General features: G+C 42.5%; 1 protein-coding gene across 2 annotated transcripts in view; it reads left to right on the forward strand.

Annotated features, from left to right (window-relative positions):
• The window catches only part of prkcaa (protein kinase C, alpha, a), a 522,844-nt gene that overhangs the window by 474,322 nt on the left and 28,992 nt on the right, over positions 1-19,530 (forward strand). The window contains exon 18 of one of the 2 annotated variants that reach the window (XM_061880341.1): positions 7,141-7,271. In XM_061880341.1, the coding sequence (XP_061736325.1) occupies positions 7,141-7,271 (131 nt within the window). Of the gene's footprint in view, positions 1-7,140; positions 7,671-19,530 lie in introns of those variants that run through there. The other variant, XM_061880342.1, reaches the window with a different exon arrangement.

Here is a 19,530-nt window from a genome sequence, read left to right on the forward strand (position 1 = left end):
CTTGCCGATTGTATTGTACCGTATGTCCCGGCAAGAAATCTGCGTTCAAAAGACTCCGGCTTATTAGTGATTCCTAGAGCTCAAAAAAAGTCTGCGGGCTATAGAGCGTTTTCCGTTCGGGCTCCAGTACTCTGGAATGCCCTCCCGGTAACAGTTCGAGATGCTACCTCAGTAGAAGCATTTAAGTCTCACCTTAAAACTCATCTGTATACTCTAGCCTTTAAATAGACCTCCTTTTTAGACCAGTTGATCTGCCGCTTCTTTTCTTTCTCCTATGTCCCCCCCTCCCTTGTGGAGGGGGTCCGGTCCGATGACCATGGATGAAGTACTGGCTGTCCAGAGTCGAGACCCAGGATGGACCGCTCGTCGGGACCCAGGATGGACCGCTCGCCTGTATCGGTTGGGGACATCTCTACGCTGCTGATCCGCTCGAGATGGTTTCCTGTGGACGGGACTCTCGCTGCTGTCTTGGAGCCACTGTGGATTGAACTTTCGCAGTATCATGTTGGACCCGCTCGACATCCATTGCTTTCGGTCCCCTAGAGGGGGGGGGTTGCCCACATCTGAGGTCCTCTCCAAGGTTTCTCATAGTCAGCATTGTCGCTGGCGTCCCACTGAATGTGAATTCTCCCTGCCCACTGGGTGTGAGTTTTCCTTGCCCTTTTGTGGGTTCTTCCGAGGATGTTGTAGTCGTAATGATTTGTGCAGTCCTTTGAGACATTTGTGATTTGGGGCTATATAAATAAACATTGATTGATTGATTGATTCACACTCACATTCACACACTAGGGCCCATTTAGACATCCATCCATTTACTACCGCTTGTTCCCTTTTGGGGTCACGGGGGGCGCTGGCGCTTATCTCAGCTACAATCGGGCGGAAGGCAGGGGACACCCTGGACAAGTCGCCACCTCATCGCAGGGCCAACACAGATAGACAGACAACATTCACACTCACATTCACACACTAGGGCCCATTTAGACATCCATCCATTTTCTACCGCTTATTCCCTTTTGGGGTCGCGGGGGGCGCTGGCGCCTATCTCAGCTACAATCGGGCGGAAGGCAGGGGACACCCTGGACAAGTCGCCACCTCATCACAGGGCCAACACAGACAACATTCACACTCACATTCACACACTAGGGACCATTTAGACATCCATCCATTTTCTACCGCTTATTCCCTTTTGGGGGTCGCGGGGGGCGCTGGCGCCTATCTCAGCTACAATCGGGCGGAAGGCGGGGTACACCCTGGACAAGTCGCCACCTCATCGCAGGGCCAACACAGATAGACAAACAACATTCACACTCACATTCACACACTAGGGCCCATTTAGACATCCATCCATTTTCTACCGCTTGTTCCCTTTTGGGGTCACGGGGGGCGCTGGCGCTTATCTCAGCTACAATCGGGCGGAAGGCAGGGGACACCCTGGACAAGTCGCCACCTCATCGCAGGGCCAACACAGATAGACAGACAACATTCACACTCACATTCACACACTAGGGACCATTTAGACATCCATCCATTTTCTACCGCTTATTCCCTTTTGGGGGTCGCGGGGGGCGCTGGCGCCTATCTCAGCTACAATCGGGCGGAAGGCGGGGTACACCCTGGACAAGTCGCCACCTCATCGCAGGGCCAACACAGATAGACAGACAACATTCACACTCACATTCACACACTAGGGCCCATTTAGACATCCATCCATTTTCTACCGCTTATTCCCTTTTGGGGTCGCGGGGGGCGCTGGCGCCTATCTCAGCTACAATCGGGCAGAAGGCGGCGTACACCCTGGACAAGTCGCCAACTCATCGCAGGGCATGTTTGACGTAAAAAAAAATATTAAATACTCTATATCAGGGGTCGGGAACCTTTTAGGCCAAGAGAGCCATGAAAGCCAAATATTTAAAAAAAAAATTTGTGAGAGCCATATAATATTTTTTAACACTGAATACAACTAAATGCGTGCATTTGTAAGTAAGACTAACATTTTTAGAGAATAATAAGTCTTTTATTCTTTTTAATAACGTTGTTATTGGGGCGGTACATCTTGGATGGTAGAGTGGCCGTGCCAGCAACTTGAGGGTTGCAGGTTCAATCCCCGCTTCCGCCATCCTAGTCACTGCCGTTGTGTCCTTGGGCAAGACACTTTACCCACCTGCTCCCAGTGCCACCCACACTGGTTTAGATGTAACTTAGATATTGGGTTTCACTATGTGGTTTTGGTCCTGGTCGTGGAACTGTGGACCAGCTCTATACTCTCGGCAGGGTTCTTGAGGGTGCATGGGAGTTTGCCCAACCAGTCTACATGTGCTTTGTGGACTTGGAGAAGGCATTCGACCGTGTCCCTCGGGAAGTCCTGTGGGGAGTGCTCAGAGAGTATGGGGTATCGGACTGTCTTATTGTGGCGGTCCGCTCCCTGTATGATCAGTGCCAGAACTTGGTCCGCATTGCTGGCAGTAAGTCGAACACATTTCCAGTGAGGGTTGGACTCCGCCAAGGCTGTCCTTTGTCACCGATTCTGTTCATAACTTTTATGGACAGAATTTCTAGGCGCAGTCAAGGCGTTGAGGGGTTCTGGTTTGGTGACTGCAGGATTAGGTCTCTGCTTTTTGCAGATGATGTGGTCCTGATGGCTTCATCTGACCGGGATCTTCAGCTCTCACTGGATCGGTTCGCAGCCGAGTGTGAAGCGACCGGAATGAGAATCAGCACCTCCAAGTCCGAGTCCATGGTTCTCGCCCGGAAAAGGGTGGAGTGCCATCTCCGGGTTGGGGAGGAGACCCTGCCCCAAGTGGAGGAGTTCAAGTACCTAGGAGTCTTGTTCACGAGTGAGGGAAGAGTGGATCGTGAGATCGACAGGCGGATCGGTGCGGCGTCTTCAGTAATGCGGACGTTGTACCGATCCGTTGTGGTGAAGAAGGAGCTGAGCCGGAAGGCAAAGCTCTCAATTTACCGGTCGATTTACATTCCCATCCTCACCTATGGTCATGAGCTTTGGGTCATGACCGAAAGGATAAGATCACGGGTACAAGCGGCCCAAATGAGTTTCCAGGTCTCTCCCTTAGAGATAGGGTGAGAAGCTCTGCCATCCGGGAGGAACTCAAAGTAAAGCCGCTGCTCCTTCACATCGAGAGGAGCCAGATGAGGTGGTTCGGGCATCTGGTCAGCATGCCACCCGAACGCCTCCCTAGGGAGGTGTTTAGGGCACGTCCAACCGGTAGGAGGCCACGGGGAAGACCCAGGACACGTTGGGAAAACTATGTCTCCCGGCTGGCCTGGGAACGCCTCGGGATCCCCCGGGAAGAGCTAGACGAAGTGGCTGGGGAGAGGGAAGTCTGGGTTTCCCTGCTTAGGCTGTTCCCCCCGCGACCCGACCTCGGATAAGCGGAAGATGATGGATGGATGGATGTAAAGCGCTTTGAGTCACTAGAGAAAAGCGCTATATTCAATTCACAATATAATTCACTTATTCTAAAGCTAACCAATAATAAATCAAATACTTCTTACCATTAATGTGACTTGTTGAACAGGTGCGATAGAAAATAGATGGTTGGATTAAAACGCATGAGAATGTCTTATCTTTTCAACGTTATTTTTAACACTGTGATTACCAGCGGAATTATTCATTACTTATCATGTTAAGCAATGTCAGCTAAGATTTACCTGAGAGCCAGATGCAGTCATCAAAAGAGCCACATCTGGCTCTAGAGCCATAGGTTCCCTACCCCTGCTCTATATAGTGTTTTTATTCTTGAATCGGTTACTATAAACATATTTGACGTTAAAGACCTCTTGTGTTAGATTTCTGTTACCATCGCTTATGTAAACGGGTCGGTTTTGCCCCCTGTCTTTTAAAGGCCTACTAAAATGAGATGTTCTTATTTAAACGGGGATAGCAGGTCCATTCTATGTGTCATACTTGATCATTTCGCGATATTGCCATATTTTTGCTGAAAGGATTTAGTAGAGAACATCGACGATAAAGTTTACAACTTTTGGTCGCTAATAAAAAAGTTTTGCCTGTACCGGACGTAGCAGACGATGTGCGCGTGATGTCACGGGTTGTAGAGCTCCTCACATCCTCATATTGTTTATAATCATAGCCAGCAGCAGCAAGTGCAATTCGGACCGTTAATTTGAGTGAGGATGAAATATTTCTGGATGAGGAAAGTTAGAGTGAAGCACTAGACGAAAAAAAGAAAAAAAAGGCGATTGCAGTGGGGGAAAAAATCCATGTTATAATGAATTATTTTCAAAGCTCCAATTAGTTCAAAATGTTCACTTTAAAATGTTTTATGTGGTAAATATTGCTTATATTGTGAAGTTGCCATATATAAACAAAAGAGCATAAAACAAACAAAGTAATAGTTAAAACGTAAAATCGATAGATATATTTGAAGTTGTTCTCGTAACTTAAGTGTTGAAAATTAGAAAAAAATAATAATAAAAATGTATCAATTTATAAGTGGGGCACCTTTTGGATCCCAAATATATTTTAGTGGTATTTTATTTATCTTTGCGCAACCCGAGGGTCCCTGGTTCAATCCCCACCTTCTACCATCCTAGTCACGTCCGTTGTGTCCTTGAGCAAGACACTTCACCCTTGCTCCTGATGGGTGCTGGTTAGCGCGTGGCGAAGTTGGTAGAGTGGCTGTGCCAGCAATCGGAGGGTTGCTGGTTCAATCCCCGCCTTCTACCATCCTAGTCACGTCCGTTGTGTCCTTGAGCAAGACACTTCACCCTTGCTCCTGATGGGTGCTGGTGAGCGCCTTGCATGGCAGCTCCCGCCATCAGTGTGTGAATGGGTGAATGTGGAAATACTGTCAAAGCGCTTCGGGTTCTTTGAAAAAAGGGGTAAAAAGCGCAACCCATTTACCATTTACCTTGCATGGCAGCTCCCTCCATCAGTGTGTGAATGTGTGTGTGAATGGGTGAATGTGGAAGTTGTGTCAAAGCGCTTTGAGTACCTTGAAGGTAGAAAAGCGCTATGCAAGTACAACCCATGTATTATTTATTTATTTATAAAGAATTAAAATCAATGGCTTTTACACACACACACAAGTAAATGCAATGCATACTTGGTCAACACCCATACAGGTCACACTGAGGGTGGCCGTATAAACAACTTTAACACTGTTACACCACACTGTGAACCCACACCAAACAAGAATGACAAACACATTTCCGGAGAACAGCCGCACCGTAACACAACATAAACACAACAGAACAAATACCCAGAACCCCTTGCAGCACTAACTCTTCCGGGATGCTACAATATACACCACCACCACCCCCCCCCCCCCCCCCGCTACCAACAAAACTGGATTTTGCATGTCACTATAAAGTTATATAAGCCTTGCTTGTTCAATATTCAATGCAAAACTTGTTTGGGTCCCTTTTAAAATGTTAAGTTGTTCAACTTTGACCCGCGGCTTTGTTCAGTTTAGAGTTTTGACCCACTCTGTATTTGAGTTTGACACCCCTGTTTTAGGGCTTTAATTACTACCGGTAAATATTGCATATTTCAGTTTTACTACTAAAAAAAACAGAGATTTTTTTGACAGAAAATCCATAAAACCTTTTTTTTTTAATCAATCAATGTTTATTTATACAGCCCCAAATCACAAATGTCTCAAAGGACTGCACAAACCATTACGACTACAACATCCTCGGAAGAACCCACAAAAGGGCAAGGAAAACTCACACCCAGTGGGCAGGGAGAATTCACACCCAGTGGGACGCCAGTGACAATGCTGACTATGAGAAACCTTGGAGAGGACCTCAGATGTGGGCAACCCCCCCCCCCCCCTCTAGGGGACCGAAAGCAATGGATGTCGAGCGGGTCTAACATGATACTGTGAAAGTTCAATCCATAGTGGCTCCAACACAGCCGCGAGAGTCCAGTTCAAAGCGGATCCAAGACAGCAGCGAGAGTCCCGTCCACAGGAAACCATCCCAAGCGGATGGTTCAAGTTGATATAGAGATTTACTGTAAGCATTAAATAAAAAATAATAATACAAATTTGACTTATATTTAACTTTTTAATAACTGAGACCCTTTATGGCAGTGGTCCCCAACCACTGGGCTGCAGAATAATTTTTTTTTTTTTTATTAAATTAGTTTTTTTAGAAGCATTTAAGTCTCACCTTAAAACTCATTTGTATACTCTAGCCTTTAAATAGACCTCCTTTTTAGACCAGTTGATCTGCCGTTTCTTTTCTTTTTCTCCAATGTCCCACTCTCCCTTGTGGAGGGGGTCCGGTCCGATCCGGTGGCCATGTACTGCTCGCCTGGGGACATCTCTGCGCTGCTGATCCGCCTCCGCTTGGGATGGTTTCCTGCTGGCTCCGCTGTGAACGGGACTCTCGCTGCTGTGTTGGATCCGGTTTGGACTGGACTCTCGCGACTGTGTTGGATCCATTGTGGATTGAACTTTCACAGTATCATGTTAGACCCGCTCGACATCCATTGCTTTCCTCCTCTCCAAGGTTCTCATAGTCATCATTGTCACCGACGTCCCACTGGGTGTGAGTTTTCCTTGCCCTTATGTGGGCCTACCGAGGATGTCGTAGTGGTTTGTGCAGCCCTTTGAGACACTAGTGATTTAGGGCTATATAAGTGAACATTGATTGATTGATTGATAATTAAATCAACATAAAAAACACAAGATACACTTACAATTAGTGCACCAGCCCAAAAAACCTCCCTTTTTCATGACAAAAAATAAATAAATAAGAATCCGTGTGTGGCCCTCTGTGGAAAAAGTTTGGACACCCCCGCGGTAATCTAATAAAAGTACATCATCTGTGTTCATCAGCGTTGTCTGCTCTTGGAAAAGGTGTGTTTTCTCAAAGTTGTTTTCTCTTGGGGCGGCATAGCTCGGTTGGTAGAGTGGCCGTGCCAGCAACTTGAAGGTTGCAGGTTCGATTCCCGCTTGTGCCATCCTAGTTACTGCCGTTGTGTCCTTGGGCAAGACACTTTACCCACCTGCTCCCAGTGCCACCCACACTGGTTTAAATGTAACTTAGATATTGAGTTTCACTATGTAAAGCGCTTTGAGTCACTTGAGAAAAGCGCTATATAAATATAATTCACTTCACTTCACTGTGTGTGTGTGTGTGTTCTCCTTACAGTGCGGCAAGGGAGCGGAGAACTTCGACAAGTTCTTCACGCGCACACAGCCCCAGCTGACGCCCCCCGACGAGCTGGTGATCGCCAACATCGACCAGGCCGAGTTCGCGGGCTTCTCCTTCATCAACCCACAGTTTGTACACCCGTCGTTCAGCCATAGCGCGTGAGAAAGACGAAGGGTCCCCTCTACTCACTGCCACCATTAAAACTCACCACCTAACACCCGACATGACAACACTTGATGTTTCTAATCCATGAGCAGCGTTCTAGGGCATGCTTAATTGTTCTCTATGCTATATTTTGCAGTCTCGGTTAGGTTCATTCTTGGCCGCCGCAGGAAGGCTTTAGATCAGGGGTGCCCATTACGTCGATCGCGAGCTACCAGTCGACCGCGGGGGGTGTGTCAGTCGATCTCCAGCCAGGCTTTTAAAAAAAATAGACCTAAAAATGAGTGATCATCAATCTTCACCAAGACGTCACTTAAATGACATTCACGGTACCGGAGGGTCTTGTGAGATGACGCTGGCTGCTGAAAGATCATTATTATGAAAATATGACCGAGAGGAAGGAGAGAAACACTTTTTATTTCAACAGACTCTCGCACCGTACCTTCCGTCAAAACTCGAAAGGCCGACTGCACATTTCCTATCTTCACAATAAAAGCCCTGCTTCATGCTGCCTGCGCTAACTAAATACAGAGTCTCAGAAAACTGGCGTGCACAAGCGATCCCTCAGAAAGCTGGCGTTCACATCACTTGTGCACGCCAGCTTTCTGAGACTCTTATTTTGTTAGCGCAGGCAGCATGAAGCAGGGCTTTTATTGTGAAGATAGGAAATGTGCAGTCGGCCTTTAGAGTTTTGACGGAAGGGACGGCGCGAAAGTCTGTTGAAATAAAAAGTGTTTCTCACCTTCCTCTCTGTCATTTTTTCATAATAATGAACTGGCAGCAGCCAGCGTCATCTCACAAGACCCTCGGGTGCCGTGAATGTCAATCAAGCAAGCTACGGAATTTGCCGCCAATGTTTTTCTTGTAAAGTGTATGGAAGCTGGATGAATTAGATGCCAAAAACCAACCACTTTCATGTGGTATTGTACAGAAAGGACAACTTTTTTTCTCCTCCACTTGAAAATGTGGGCGTTATCATCATTACTGTCTGATTCCAATCAATGCAAGTCATCAGAATCAGGTAATACACCAACTTATATTCTTGTCTTCGTGAAAGAAAGACATCTATATGTGTTACACATGCTTGTATTATCATTAAACACATTTAACTTGTTTACAAAAATGTCTCTTTCATAAATAAATAAATATAAATGATATATATAAATGAGGTAGATCCCCTTGAGTTGGTCAATTGAAAAGTAGCTCGCCTGCAGAAAAAGTGTGGGCACCCCTGCTTTAGATTATTCCTGAGCATGTACCGTGTACAACCATGTCCTTTCTGACGAAAGCTTTACCAAAACTGGACGCTGTGAGAAGTAATATTGCTTATCTATGCCAGTAAATGATGGAAGTAAAGGAGTGTATCGATTCAAGGAGGAAAAAAAGAAAAGAAAAACAACACTTTTGTTAAGGCATGGACTCTTTTTGGAAAAAGACGCATGAACTATTTGACAAACATCTCTCGCTTGGTTCTCATGAAGGTTGTGGAGATAGCTTAGCCAAATACTGTATGAAGGAGCAGTGGTGCAATGTTCCCCTGGATCATGTTTACTTCCTTTCTCTCTGCCAATCGTATTTTTTGCATTCTTTGATGATCGACATACCGTATTTGCTTGAATTGCCGCCGGGGCGCTAATTAATTTAAACCTCTTCTCACTCCTGCGCTTACCAAAGGCATGCGGTAAAAGTAAGCATGCGCTAATTCAAAACCTCTTCTCACTCCGGCGCTTACCAAAGGCATGGAGTAAAAGTAAGCATGCGCTAATTATTTTAAAACCTATTCTCAGTCCTACGCTTACCAAAGGCATGCGGTAAAAGTAAGCATGCGCTAATTATTTTTGAAACCTTTTCTCACTCCGGCGCTTAATAAAAATGAAGTAAAAGTAAGCATGCGCTAATTAATTTACAACCTATTCTCACTCCTGCGCTTACCAAAGGCATGCGGTAAAAGTAAGCATGCGATAATTAATTTAAAAACTCTTCTCACTCCGGCACTTACCAAAGGCGTGCAGTAAAAATTTGAGTGTGATGTAAGCCTGGACCTTAAGTCCTACTGAATAGCTCTAAATCTTCTTCCCTTTTTGCGATTTCAAACTACCGGTCCTGAAATCAGCCTCCTCCATTTTGAAAATGATGACAGGGGAAGTGTCACTCGTGATGTTATTTTGCGAAGCGAGTTCGACCCGGCAGTATATGCCCTATATGCCCTGCAGCAATTCAAGGAAATACGGTAGTCATCTCCCGTTGAAATGAAGCGCTGACTTGTATTTTAACATCAGAAGCCATCATCACTTGACTTGATGTCAGAGGATCGTAGTTGCTAGGAGACGTAGAGTCGTGCTCAGTTACGACTCGTAGGACAGGGGGACACCAACGTGTAGAATTTTAGAAGTTAACGCTAAAAGTTTACAGTGTGTTGCCAAGTTTTTTTAGTCCCCTTATAATGTGCTAACAGTGTTGTGGAAGGGGGCGTGGCCTGTGGGCCTGCCCCGGAACGGGGTTTGCTAAAACCGGCCGTGAAGACAGCGACAGAAGCGTTGATGGCCCAGGTGGGCCTTATCTAATCACCTGTCACCTTTATTAGCAGCAGCCGGCAGGAGACACGAGGCTGCAGCTAAAGTTAAAGTTAAAGTGCCAATGATTGTCACACACACACACTAGGTGTGGTGAAATTTGTCCTCTGCATTTGACCCATCCCCTTGATCACCCCCTGGGAAGTGAGGGGAGCAGTGGCCAGCAGCGGTGCCACGCCCAGGAATCATTTATGGTGATTTAACCCCCAATTTCAACCTTTGATGTTGAGTGCCAAGCAGGGAGGCAATGGCTCCCATTTTTTTATAGTCTTTGGTATGACTCGGCCGGGGTTTGAACTCCCAACCTGCCGATCTCAGGGTGCTGGAGCAAGAGAGAGAGTGACGGACAGGAAAAAGACAGTTTGCTGGAAAGCATAAAACCCCTGCACAAATTTATGAAAATGTGTAACAACCCTGATCCGGGCTCACGTGGCAGTATTTGGTAGTCTGAGGAACCCACGGGAGCACAACCTCGCAAAATTGTGAGGTTGCCCTTTCCAGCAAACTGTCTGTTTCCTGTCCCGTCTTTCTCGTTCTCGCTCCAACCAGCTGTCTCCTCCCAGCAGCTGCTAATAAAGACGACAGGTGATTAGACAGACAACAAGGCCCACCTGGGCCATCTACGCAACTGTCGCCTGCAGGCCACGCCCCCTCCACAAGTGTACAATATGCTTGCCGTTTACGACGTACAGCAGGGAAGGGATTCATGTGGCCCCATTCCTGGGTGGTTCTCGCTTGAGAGGAAGGGGAGGGGGTTACTGTATATTCCGGACTATAGACCGCACCTCTATATAGGCCGCATTCACTAGATTTTACAGCAAAAAATATTTTTCCATATATTAGCCGCAGATATATACGTCGCAGTATAAGTTATTTACACTGAAAGATTCTGTAAATGTTTCCAAAACGGACCTAAATTATAATAATACTAACACAGAAACCTGTAAACGTGTTAGCATATCCGCTAATGCTAAAGACGCTAGCGTCATTACATTACAATAGCACATACAAATATGCATGAAAACCCTCCTACAGACGTCACACATGGGACGGTTTAAGAAAGCATCAACAGTTTTGGTTATATTGGAAAACTCACAAACGTGAATGCGGTATCCATACGAGTAGAAACGCTATGGATGGCTAGTAGACTGAACGCTACTCTACTTCCAGTTGAAAGCATTAAATGGAAGGACACTGCAGCACCTTGCAGTGATTTGATTAACGTGGACCCCGACTAAAACAAGTTGAAAAACTTATTCGGGTGTTACTATTTAGTGGTCAATTGTACGGATTATGTGCGATCTACTAATAAAAGTTTCAATCAATCAATCGAGCGTACTCGTCCAAAAGATGGCACCATTCTCAGTGTATTTGCTTGTTTTTTTAAAAAAAACTATTTTTATTATGTATGTCAGCAAAGAAAAATACATGAATCAGCCACACCGATTTATAAGCCGCAGGGTTCAAAGCGTAGAAAATAAATCGCGGTTTATAGTGCGGAATTTACGGGAATAATCTCGCAATTCCGTCTGGTGAAAATGATGGAAAGTGCCACTCTACATAGAATCTGACTGGTCAAAGTTAGTTGCCACAAAATACATTTTAAGATATTTATCAGGTGATTGTCACGCTTCATGTGTCAGGTAAAGCAGAATGAAGTGAAGTGAATTATATTTATATAGCGCTTTTCTCAAGTGACTCAAAGCGCTTTACATAGTGAAACCCAATATCTAAGTTACATTTAAACCAGTGTGGGTGGCACCGGGAGCAGGTGGGTAAAGTGTCTTGCCCAAGGACACAACGGCAGTGACTAGGATGGCACAAGCGGGAATCGAACCTACAACTCTCAAGTTGCTGGCACGGCCACTCTACCAACCGAGCTATAAGGTCATAAGAATCCCCTTCCTACTGTAACGACGTCATCAAAATTAGCCTTTCACATTCAATTTCTTGAGTATGGTTGATATAATTTGGATGCAATTTTGATTTTAAATTTGTTTTCGTACACATTGAAGAAAAATCATATTTATATAACGGGGCCATTCTACCGAGTCGGTACCATTTGCCGGTTGCAACTCTCTCAGAATAAACGTGATTTTTCTGCAGACTTTAAATATATTAAAAGCTCCTCATTTGAGTTTTGAGCATAGAATTAGCAAACAGATGAAACATAGTTGTCACAAAGCACATTACAGTAATTCAGTGAAACATTATATTTCAACAAACAACATCAAAACACCGTTTAGGTAAGAGGACTGTGCCGAGTGTTCCACTATAAAGTAAAATATGAACACATGAGTGTACTTAGTATTGGGGTTCCCTTGGACTACAGAGGACCTGGATGATGCAACTTCCTGTGACTTGATTTTTCAGAGGGAGTAATAATAATAATACATATTTTCTGTTACGCCGAAAAAGACACTTAATCAGGGGTGTCAAACGTATAAAAACAGTTTTATCCGGCCCGCGGGATGAGTATAACAATCGGTCGACATTTTTGAAAGATAGAAAGTGTTGTTCTAAATGTGTCCACTGGGTGTCGCAGTAGCAATTTTTTGTATCTTTGTAGATGATGCTACATATGTAAAAAAAAATTCAAATAAACCACATGATGTTAGGAAAATGAGCGAAGCCGTAATTAGATTTTGATATTATTATTTTTATTTTGATGGATTGAAAATGAACACCAATGAGTTGACTGGTGAACATTATCACATGATTTATTCAGAAAGTATTAATAATAGGGGTGTGGGAAAAAATCGATTCAAATACATTAGAATCGATCCTCATTTATAAAAAAATCGATTTTTTTTTTTTTCTATCAATCCAACAAACCACTACACAACAATACCATAACAATGCAATCCGATTCCAAAACCGAACCTGACCCAGCAACACTCAGAACTGCAATAAACAGAGCAATTGAGAGGAGACACAAACACCACACAGAACAAACCAAAAGTAGTGAAACAAAAATGAATATTATCAACAACATTATCAATATTAGTTATAATTTCAGCATAGCAGTGATTAAAAATCCCTCATTGATTTTATTATTAGACATTTATAAAAATAATAAAAAAGAACAATAGTGTCACAGTGGCTTACACTTGCATGGCATCTCATAAGCTTGACAACACACTGTGTCCAATGTTTTCACAAAGATAAAATAAGTCATATTTTTGGTTCGTTTAATAGTTAAAACAAATTTACATTATTGCAATCAGTTGACAAAACATTGTCCTTTACAATTATAAAAGCTTGTTTTTTTTTTAAATCTACTACTCTGCTAGCATGTTAGCAGACTGGGGTAGATCCTGCTGAAATCCTACGTATTGAATGAATACGGAATCGTTTTGAATTGGAAAAATATCGTTTTTGAATCAACATAAAGGTAATATTATCATTAACATTTTTCAGAAAGTATAAATAACGACAAAAAAAAGATAGCGTAGAATTAACCGCAACATGTAAGTGTAAATAACCCCGACAAAATTATGATTTGTACATTTTCAGAATGTGCTTATTCTATTTTTAAACAAAGAAAACAATCTGAAGTTGTCTTTATTTTTAAGTTATCGCGCCGTGATTTTACCAGTCCGGTCCATTTTTCTCCATGTGGCCCCCCATCTAAAATGAGTTTGACACCCCTGATCCAAACAAATAACAGAGCATATGACGCCAAAACGGCAATTGCAACATAAAGGTAATATCATTAAAATTATTCAGAAAGTATAAATAACAACAAAAAAAAGATAGCATAGAATTAACCGCAACATGTAAGTGTAAATAACCCCGACAAAATTATGATTTGGACATTTTCAGAATGTGCTTGTTCTATTTTCAAACAAAGAAAACAATCTGAAATTGTCTTTATTTTTAAGTTATCGTGCCGTGATTTTACCAGTCCGGTCCATTTTTCTCCATGTGGCCCCCCATCTAAAATGAGTTTGACACCCCTGATCCAAACAAATAACAGAGCATATGACGGCAAAACGGCAATTGCAACATAAAGACAATATTATCACATAAATCATTCAGAAAGTATAAATAACGACAAAAAAAAGATAAGATAAAATTAACCGCAACATTTAAGTGTAAATAACTCCGACAAAATTATGATTTGTACATTTTCAGAATGTGCTTATTCTATTTTTAAACAAAGAAAACAATCTGAAGTTGTCTTTATTTTTAAGTTACCGTGCCGTGATTTTACCAGTCCGGTCCATTTTTCTCCATGTGGCCCCCCATCTAAAATGAGTTTGACACCCCTGATCCAAACAAATAACAGAGCATATGACGGCAAAACGGCAATTGCAACATAAAGACAATATTATCACATAAATTATTCAGAAAGTATAAATAACGACAAAAAAAAGATAGCATAAAATTAACCGCAACATGTAAGTGTAAATAACCCCGACAAAATTAAGATTTTTACACTTTCAGAATGTGCTTATTCTATTTTCAAACAAAGAAAACAATCTGAAGTTGTCTTTATTTTTAAGTTATCATGCCGTGATTTTACCAGTCCGGTCCATTTTTCTCCATGTAGCCCCCCATCTAAAATGAGTTTGACACCCCTGATCTAAACAAATAATAGAGCATATGACGCCAAAACGGCAATTGCAACATAAAGGTAATATCATTAAAATTATTCAGAAAGTATAAATAACGACAAAAAAAAGATAAGGTAAAATTAACCGCAACATGTAAGTGTAAATAACCCCGACAAAATTATGATTTGTACATTTTCAGAATGTGCTTATTCTATTTTTAAACAAAGAAAACAATCTGAAGTTGTCTTTATTTTTAAGTTATCGTGCCGTGATTTTACCAGTCCGGCCCACTTGGGAGTAGATTTTTCTCCATGTGGCCCCCCATCTAAAATGAGTTTGACACCCCTGCACTAAATAGTATAATTTGTCTATAAAATTTGTTATAAGTACAGCTCCGCATATAACATCGTATCCTTATCAAAGAAAACAAAAAAAAGACAAAATAAATAGATGAACTAACCGCAAATAATAACTTTATTAACATTGTTTTTTGGAGTCTAACAGAAAATATTTATGGTGTATCAATTTGCCTGAAATTTTAAAAAGCGTCCTTATTTAAAACATTAAAAAAATATGATTGACTTCAACCACTTGAAACTGCAACATAAATGTAAATACACTCAATAAATACTAATGAATTAACATTGATCAGCAGCTTTAACTGAGGAACATAATAAATACAAGACTTTAAAGGCCTACTGAAAGCCACTACTAGCGACCACGCAGTCTGATAGTTTATATATCAATGATGAAATATTAACATTGCAACACATGCCAATACGGCCGCTTTAGTTTACTAAATTACAATTTTAAATTGACGTCACGGATTGTAGCGGACATTTTGATCCAGCACCGATCCCAGCTATAAGTAGTCTGCTTTAATCGCATAATTACACAGTATTCTGGACATCTGTGTTGCTGAATCTTTTGCAATTTGTTCATTTAATAATGGAGACGTCAAAGAAGAAAGATGTAGGTGGGAAGCGGTGTATTGCGGCCGCCTTTAGCGACACAAACACAGCTGGTGTTTCCTTGTTTACATTCGGCTCTTACCGTAGACATGAGCGGAGAGCTTGCGTCGTTCCTCTTGCCTCCTCCCACCGGCCGCCCCCGACCGTCGGATGCTTACACCGTATAGTAGGGGGGGAAAGAATCTCAACCCGGCTTCCTTGCCTCGTCAAAAAAACGTGGCTTCCCTCGGCGACCTTGAATTGAATAACGTGGACCCCGACTTAAACAAGTTGAAAAATGTATTCGGGTGTTACCATTTAGTGGTCAATTGTACGGAATATGTACTGAACTGTGCAATCTGCTAATAAAAGTATCAATCAATCAATCAATCAAAGACACTGCCGGTCACCACACCCGTGGCCACACCCCTCCGACTTTCAGGTACGACCATATAATCTCTTCCGAGGATGTTGTAGTCGTAATGATTTGTGCAGTCCTTTGAGACATTTGTGATTTGGGGCTATATAAATAAACATTGATTGATTGATTGAAAACACTAGTAACACAATAAGCAGATAAGGGATTTTCCAGAATTATCCTAGTAAATGTGTCTAAGAACATCTGAATTTTTTTTTTCTTCTAGTCCTTCACTCTTACTTTCCTCATCCACGAATCTTTCAACCTCGCTTAAATTAATGTGGAAATCGTCGCTTTCTCGGTTCGAATCGCTCTCGCTGCTGGTGGCCATGATTGTAAACAGTGTGAGAATGTGAGGAGCCCTACAACCCGTGACATCACACGCACATCGTCTGCTACTTCCGGTAAAGTCAAGGCATTTTTATTAGCGACCAAAAGTTGCAAACTTTATCGTGGATGTTCTCTACTAAATCCTTTCAGCAAAAATATGGCAATATCGCGAAATGATCAAGTATGACACATAGAATTCGTTTAAATAAGAGCATCTCATTTCAGTAGGCTTTTAATCTAATAAACAAACTTGATTAAAACAATTTGTGCTGATTTTTGATACAAATAAAGATGTAGTCAGGATCAATGCCAACAATGAGCATGTTTTTTCGTACCGCCCCGCTATTTCAAAAAGGAACATGCTATAGTAACGCATAAAATGTTGTATGTAATAATAATTTTTTAAAAATCGGTAGGATTTCAAATATTTTATTGTGAAGTCTAATTTTAGGAATCGGGACGGGAAATAAATGCTATATTTTGCAGTGTTCAAGGTTTAAATTCGTCTTTGAAATTGCATTTATTAAATATAAAATCCGATTTATTTGCAGGACACTTTGCTTAGGTAAAAAAATGATTAAACATATAAACATTGAGAGTGCATCATATATTTCCAGTTGTTTAACCACAGCATGTCCGAAAAGGTGTAGGAAGAAGCAGAGCTGATTTAATCCTACTCCTTTTCATATCATAGTAAGCGGTAATCCCGTATTGCACTTAAAATCCTTTCGTTTTCTCAAAAATCGACAGTGAGCCCTTATAACCCGCTGTGCATAATGTACGGCATAATTCTGGTTGTGCTTACCGACCTCGAAGGAATTTTATTTGGTACATGGTGTAATGAAAAGTATGACCAGTAGATGGCAGTCACACATGAGAGATACGTGGAGACTGCAATATGATCGCAGTAAACAACACCGACACTTTAAATGTTCCATTGAGAGTATAGAAAATTACACACGGCGCTCAAAAGTCTATCAAAAATGTTTTTTAGTACGACTTCGGTAAGCTATGATGGATTGTCGGCACATTAAACTTTTATGAATCGGGGCGGGAAGTAAAATGCTATATTTTGCTATATTTCATCTTTGAAATTGCATTTATTAAATATAAATCAGATTTATTTGCAGGACACGTTGCTTAGTTAATTAAATTATTTGACGGTTCATTTAATCTTGCGGACGCAAATGGCACCGATGCGTTGGAAAGGCCCGTCAGTATTTTAATTATTTTTTTCTCCTTCTAAAATACTCGGAGCTTTACATGTTTCATCTCCATCTTGTTTTCGGGTCAGATATCCATATTAGATTGCATCAAAATGTAGTGCACTCCTTTGTAAATAAAAATAATAATGATAAAAGTCCATCCATCCATCCATCTTCTTCCGCTTATCCTAGGTCGGGTCGCGGGGGCAGCAGCCTAAGCAGGGAAGCCCAGACTTCCCTCTCCCCAGCCACTTCGTCTAGCTCTTCCCGGGGGATCCCGAGGCGTTCCCAGGCCAGCCGGGAGACATAGTCTTCCCAACGTGTCCTGGGTCTTCCCCGTGGCCTCCTACCGGTTGGACGTGCCCTAAACACCTCCCTAGGGAGGCGTTCGGGTGGCATCCTGACCAGATGCCCGAACCACCTCATCTGGCTCCTCTCCATGTGGAGGAGCAGCGGCTTTACTTTGAGTTCCTCCCGGATGGCAGAGCTTCTCACTTATCCTTTCGGTCATGACCCAAAGCTCATGACCATAGGTGAGGATGGGAACGTAGATCGACCGGTAAATTGAGAGCTTTGCCTTCCGGCTCAGCTCCTTCTTCACCACAACGGATCGATACAACGTCCGCATTACTGAAGACGCCGCACCGATCCGCCTGTCGATCTCACGATCCACTCTTCCCTCACTCGTGAACAAGACTCCTAGGTACTTGAACTATGAAAGAAATATTCATGAGTATTGCAGGTTTTTATACCAACAACGCCTGAACGTGCTTTTCTTCCATCGATTAGACGTGAAAGAAACTAAGAAAGTGCAGTTTGACTTCTTTTTACAACACGATGGTTCATTTGGGATGATTGTAGACTGTGTGCATGCAGGTGGTAGCAACATTCATGCATGCCAGTCCTTAAACGCAGCATGCCGGTCCTTAAACGCACCACGCCACTCGTGATCAAGTTCAACCTCCGGATGTACAAGTGGGTCGAACTTCAAAAGTCTTACCGTCTCACGGTCAGTATTTTTAAAATATTTTTGTGGACAGTTGGTCAGATATTTCCCGGGGCAGTTAGTTGATCTGCCCCCAGCACTGTGCGTTTCAGAAATAATATATTTCAATTAATTCAGAAAATGTTTTCCGTGTTTAAAAATAATGTCCGGCAACTCCAAAACACTTTGAAATCATGACAAATTGTGTTTCTAGGCAGAAAAGGAGGTGATTGTGCTGAACCGACTTAATATCTTCATGTTCAACTGACAAATGCAATTTCATGGAAGCGAATGACAAAAAAAAACAGACTAATTTCTGCTGACAAAACACTTTTTGACTTAAACGAAACTTTTAGTTGCTCGACCAGCGGGACCACTCCCTCGCCAACGTCACGTTATGGTGGTTTACGTCCTAATCTTAAATGTTTATGTAGTTTTCGTTGCTCTTTTTCGTGATCAAGCCGGCTTTATCCTTGCACTGCCGTGCGAGAATGTTTTTAAAACTGCTTTCCCACGATGCATTGTGGTATGTCAATGCGTTTTCTTTAGTTTCATGACTATTTTACATTGTATATTGTCACTGGAGGCATCAAAACTGTGAAAGTGAAAAGTGAAGTGAATTATATTTTATATAGCGCTTTTCTCTAGTAACTCAAAGCGCTTTACATAGTGAAACCCAATATCTAAGTTACATTCAAACCAGTGTGGGTGGCACTGGGAGCGGGTGGGTAAAGTGTCTTGCCCAAGGACACATCAGCAGTGACTAGGATGACAGAAGCAGGGATTGAACCTGAAACCCTCAAGTTGCCTGCACGGCCACTCTACCAACCGAGCTATACCGCCCTATACCTCTTGAAGCTCATGGAGAGAATGCCAAGAGTGTGCAAAGCAGTCATCAGAGCAAAGGGTGACTATTTTAGATAAACTAGAATATAAAACATGTTTCGAGTTATTTCACATTTTTTTGTTAAGTACATAACTCCACAGGTGTTCATTCATAGTTTTGATGCCTTCAGTGACTATCTACAATGTAAATAGTCATGAAAATAGAGAAAACCTATTGAATGAGAAGAAAGTGTGTCCAAACTTTTGTACTGTACTGTATGTACAGTACAAAAGTTGCCTACCCCTGCATCAGTGGATAAGCGGAAATTGAGTGAAAGCGACAGAAACGTCGCCATGGAGACAGTGGTTTTCTTACTTGC

Source organism: Nerophis ophidion, linkage group LG20 (genome assembly GCF_033978795.1).
Source record: "Nerophis ophidion isolate RoL-2023_Sa linkage group LG20, RoL_Noph_v1.0, whole genome shotgun sequence".
Taxonomy (NCBI): domain Eukaryota; kingdom Metazoa; phylum Chordata; class Actinopteri; order Syngnathiformes; family Syngnathidae; genus Nerophis; species Nerophis ophidion.